The sequence below is a fragment of the Rhagoletis pomonella genome, unplaced genomic scaffold (genome assembly GCF_013731165.1).
Source record: "Rhagoletis pomonella isolate Grant_MI unplaced genomic scaffold, Rhpom_1.0 Rhpom_scaffold_10945, whole genome shotgun sequence".
NCBI classification, from domain to species: domain Eukaryota; kingdom Metazoa; phylum Arthropoda; class Insecta; order Diptera; family Tephritidae; genus Rhagoletis; species Rhagoletis pomonella.
The window spans coordinates 1-5,391 of NW_023469473.1; the positions used below are offsets into that span (position 1 = coordinate 1).

General features: G+C 47.5%; 1 protein-coding gene across 1 annotated transcript; it reads right to left on the bottom strand.

The window, feature by feature from the left end:
• Positions 1 to 119: 119 nt before the first annotated feature.
• Positions 120 to 5,276, bottom strand: LOC118756578. Its single transcript, XM_036491331.1, has one exon. It carries the CDS (start codon positions 5,274 to 5,276, stop codon positions 120 to 122), a length of 5,157 nt encoding a protein of 1,718 aa, XP_036347224.1.
• Between the last annotated feature and the right edge of the window lie 115 nt (positions 5,277 to 5,391).

Below are 5,391 nucleotides of genomic sequence, written 5' to 3' on the forward strand. Positions count from 1 at the left end.
ACCAAGCCTCGTAGTTCGTCGTTAGTTACCAAAAATTACAGATTATCGATATATGCAAAGGTTACAAAATGACAGTATGGATATGTACATATATGTGGAAAGGAAATTGTACAGGGTGACTAACACCCCTCCCCCCGTGAATCTCCCCGAGATTCACCAATTGTAAGCTTAGCTAAGCGCGTCGCTGGCCGTCGCAGTACACCTGTGATGGTCTTCACTTCGGCAACTCGTACTTGGCCGTCTTTCGTGGGGAATACTTTCGTAACACGCCCCCTCTGCCACTGGCTGCGTGGTTGTGCTGGATCGCATATGATCACCAGATCGTTTACCTTCAGTGGCGTTGTCTTCTCCTGCCACTTGGTGCGTTGTATAAGCTGCGGTAAATACTCAGTCGTCCAGCGTTTCCATAGGCGATCTTTAAGGTTTTGCGATATTCGCCATTGTTTCCGTAAACATACCTTATCGTCAGCTGGATACGGTGTCTGCGTCGAGTTCGCACATCCCAGCAAGAAGTGATTGGGCGTGAGTGGCTCGTCATCCTCATGTAATACTGGCACATCCGTTAGTGGTCGCGAATTTATTATATTTTCTGCTTCGATGAGGACACTTTGCAGGGTGTCCACCTTTGGCGCCACTTCTCGGAGCGTCTTAGCCAACAGCGATTTGACCACACGTATCAGTCGTTCCCAACAACCACCTGAGCTGGGATTCGCTGGGCAATTGAACACCCACTCGATGCTATGCTTCGCGGCTTCAGCTTGGATGCGATCTGTATCCAACAAACGTTCGCAGGACTTCAGATCTTTTTGCGCGCCGATAAAATTGGTTCCATTGTCACTCCTTATCCTTACGGGAGTACCTCGGCGATTAACAAAATTGCGTAAACATAAAATGAAGGCGTCGGTGGATAGGTTCTCTGCCAATTCTATATGCGCAGCTCGGACTGTCAGGCACGTGAATATTACGCTCCACCTCTTCTCGTGACGTCTTCCTATGGAAACATTAAATGGCCCGAACAGATCCACACCCGTGAAAGTAAACGGACGCACAAACGGAGTAATGCGGTCGACGGGTAGTTGACCCATCATTGGTGGACTGGGCTGGGCCCTATCGATTTTACATACGAGGCACTTACGTTGTATTGCTTTTAGAAGAGTTTTTAGACCCGGAATCCAATATTTTTGGCGTACCTCGTTGATTGTTATCGCGGAATTCTGGTGGTGGCTCTTCTCGTGGCAGTGCTGTACTATAAGGTCTGACCAAATGTGCTTTCGCGGCAATAAAATTGGTCGTCGTGCTTGAAATGGTAAATATGATGCCTCGTCGATGCGGCCGCTTAATCGTAATAAGCCATCCTCGTCTAAATACGGTGACAGTTTATACAGCGAGCTTTGCTTTGCTAACTTCCGCGCCGCTGTCAGATCTGCTATTTCGCTCGGGAAACATTCTCGCTGTACGGTTCGATTTATGGTATATTCGGCCTTTTGTAACTCTGCTGCAGTGAGAATTGATGGTGGTTGTGACTTTGCATGTGGTTTCGCACGGAATAGAGTTGCTGCTCTTATGACCCAGGCTATGGTCCGTTTTAGCTTTGAAAATGAATTAAATTTCGAAAAGTCAATTAAGGTGTTGCTTGGCTGAACGAGAAGTAGGATGTCGGACTTGACTTCCTCTGGCAAAACGGATGCTGCGTTTACTGTTGTAGTAGGCCAATACTCCTCATCGAGCTTCAAAAATGCCGGACCTTTAACCCAGCAGCTATTGTTGTCAAACTTCGGCGTATTTGAAGAACGCGTGGCTACGTCTGCTGGATTGTGACAAGTCGGTACCCAGCGCCACTGTTCCTGGGCTGTCGTGCTGAGGATCTCTGCTATTCGGTGAGCAACGAATGCTCTATACTTCCGCTTTGACGAATTCAGCCATTGCAAAACCGTTTGGGAGTCGCTCCAAAAAATTACTCGCTCGGCTGTAAATTCAAGGCAGTCGCGTATCATTTTGGCTAGTCGTGCACCCAATACCGCTGCCTGTAGTTCTAGCCTTGGGACGGATAGTAGCTTCGCCGGTGCAGTGCGCGTCTTCCCTATTATGAAGCTGACGTCGATTTCGCTTCCGTGAACCACGCGAACATACCCAGCTGCTGCGAACGCTACTTGACTTGCGTCGACGAAGATGTGTACTTCCACTCGCCCACCATCGAAAATGTACGGAGAATAACAGCGCTGCATCTTGAACTGCTGAACATTATGGAACTCTTGCCACCAGCGTACCCATTTCTTGCTTAGTTCCTGCGGCAAAACGTCATCCCAAGCGATTCCGTGTTTCCACGTCTCCTGAATTAAAATTTTAGTAAAAAGTAAATAGTCCGCCAACATACCGAACGGGTCAAAAACTGCCATTACGATTCGCAGTAGCTCTCTCTTCGTTGGTGCGCGTGTTCCGTCAAGTACCTCTTTTGGAACGCGATGAAATTTCGTGTGAAATTCGAATGTGTCATTGTTGGTGTTCCAGAATAGCCCGAGCACCTTGTCTGTTGTTTCACCACGTTCCATGCTGACTGCTTCTCTAACTGCTGGCGATGTTTGGTTCATGCTTTCTTCCACCCCGATGCAATTGGAAATGAAGTTCCGCAACTCGAATCCCGCTTTCATATGAATATGGACAATCTCGCGGCTGATCTTTACGGCTTGTTGTGGTGTGTCAAAACTGGCCACTAAGTCGTCGACGTAGTGCTTAGTGATAATTGCGGAGGCGGCGGCAGGAAGCTCAGCTCGGAAATCTTCGGCGTTTTTATTTTTAACGTGCTCTGCTATACATGGTGAACACACAGCACCAAATATTAACGATGTCATCGCGTATTCCTCAATCGGTTGACTTGCATCTCCATCTCGCCATAGGTACCGTTGAGCGTGTTGATCAGATGGACGTATTCTGATCTGCGAAAACATTTCGCGTATGTCGGCTGACACTCCGACTCGCCCCTGGCGAAACTGTAATAATATCCGTATTAACGGCTGCGCTTGTTCTGGCCCCTTTAAAAGAGCTGAGTTCAGCGATACGTTGTCTACCATGGCTGCGGCATCAAAAACGATTCGCACTTTATCTGGCTTGTGGGGGTTAAGGACCGCGAAATGGGGCAAGTACCAAACGTGTTGATGTGTCGCGGCAAGTTCGACGCTACCCAACTTCCTGGCGTAACCCTTGTCTACGTATTTTGCCATCTCGTGCCTATATCGCTTACCAAACTCTACGTTGCATTTCATCTGTCTCTCAACAGACATCAGACGCCTTTCCGCCATCGCCCTGCTACTAGGTAGATTTGTTGGATACCCTTTCCACAGTAGACCGCATTCAAACTGGTCGCCGACTCGTCTGGTGGTCTGCTCCAGAATTAATCGCGCTCGTTCGTCTTCTTCTGATTCCAGTTTGAGGGATACCGGATTGGTACCGAAGCTGTCGGTTGCGAAATACTCCTCGACCAAGTTTTGTAGCTGTTGGTAGCCTTTGATGAGCATGACGCGAGGACTTACAGCCAACGGCGACTTAGTAGGGCCATACGCGACCCACCCTAATGGAGTTTTAATTGCTATTGGACTATCGATGCCAGCTTGCACTGCTGTAGACGTGGCACCCAAATAAGCGTGTTTCAGTCCAATCAACAAAACCGGTTTCGCAGCGTGGTAATTTATGAGCGGCAAGTGTTTCAAGTGCTCGAAGTCCTCCTTCTGCAAAGACTGCTCTGGCAAATTCAGTTCTTTCACAGTAAACACATCTTTCAATAAAAATTTGGTCATATCTAAGCGATTTTCGATTTCAATATTTAGTTTCAATGCTTGTTCGGTGACTACTTTGTCATCGTACCACTGAAGCGTTAGCGGACGTGCTTTACCCTTGGCACCGATTTGTTTGGCGACCTTTTCTTCCATTATCGATATTGATGAACCTTCATCAAACATCGCTAACACTTCTCGCTTTCCGTTGGGGCCATAAATGTTGACCGGTAACATCTTGAACAGTTGCCCGCACGTGCTTTGTGTTAGGCGACAGTTTAATATGGGCTGCGCTGTCTCATTTGTTTGTGTAGCTTTAAGTACCGGTTGAGTTTTTGCTTCTTCACCATGTAGTAACGGATTGTGGTACCGTTGGCACCCATTTACATTGCACCTTTTCCGAGATCGACATTTTAACGTACAATGTCCTTTTCGCAAGCACGAGAAGCAAAGTTGGAGCGTTTTCACCAGCTCCCATCGGTCTTGCACACCCATCTTCTTGAACTGTTCGCATTGGAAAACTGAATGATTGCCGCTGCAATTATAGCACTCTATTGCACGTTCTATGTGCATCAACCGCCGAGGGTTAGCTGTCGGCGCATTTACCCTTGTACTCGAGGTGCTTGCTGTAGGCATTAAGCAAGCTATTCGAGCCAACTCGCTAAGCCACTTTGAAAAATCTTCTACCGTCGGGTACGGCTGTATGGTCGCCGCCTGCCTTGCCCAATCAAATTGTCGCGCCTGAGGTAATTTACCCACCATTTGCTCCAATAAAGTAACATTTGCTAAGTGCTGCTGACACTTTGCCGACTTCAAGAATGCTACCACATTACGCACTCTTGAGGAGAATAAAACAATTTGGTCGGGCTTGGTCTCGGAGATTAGTGGAAACTGTTGTAATTTGCTAATTTGACATTTTACAAGCATGTCTGGCCTTCCAAATCTAAATTCGAGTTCGCTTAACACGGTTGGCACATCATTCGGGTAGATTAGCATTGATGCTACCGCCTCCTTTGCCGGACCCATGAGACACTTCTGTAGGCGCATCAAATTCTGCCTATTGCTATACTTAAAAATCGCTGTTGTATCGTCGAAGTTCGCACGAAACAGTGGCCACTCTTCCACATTGCCATTAAATGTCGGTAAGTCATATAACTTCACTCTCACATCCGTAGCTGGCACGACCTGGCTGGCCTCCTCCTGTGGTGACATGACTTGTCTTGGCTCACTCTGTGCTGGCTGCACTTGTTCCACGACGCTTTGAGGTTGAATTTCTTCCCGTAAACGAATTATATCCCTCTGACTTTCCACTGTGCTGTTCCTTAACTCCTCCACTGAAGCCCTGAGTGCGTTTAACGTTGCAATTATGGCGTTCATGCTATCTGCACTTGCTCCCTCTAGTTGTCTTGACTCGTCCATGGAACTTTCAGCCGATGACTCTTCTTCGCTGCCGGTATGCGCCTTTTCTGGTACGCGCCTTCGCAAATCGTATTTGTGTGCTTTTTTCATGCACTCACCTTGGTGTGACCTTACCCACGTGTGTGCAAGCAAGAAGAACGTGCGAAAATTGTGAAAACTGTTACGAAACTGCTTCGCTCGGAATTTGCAAATAAAATATAACTGA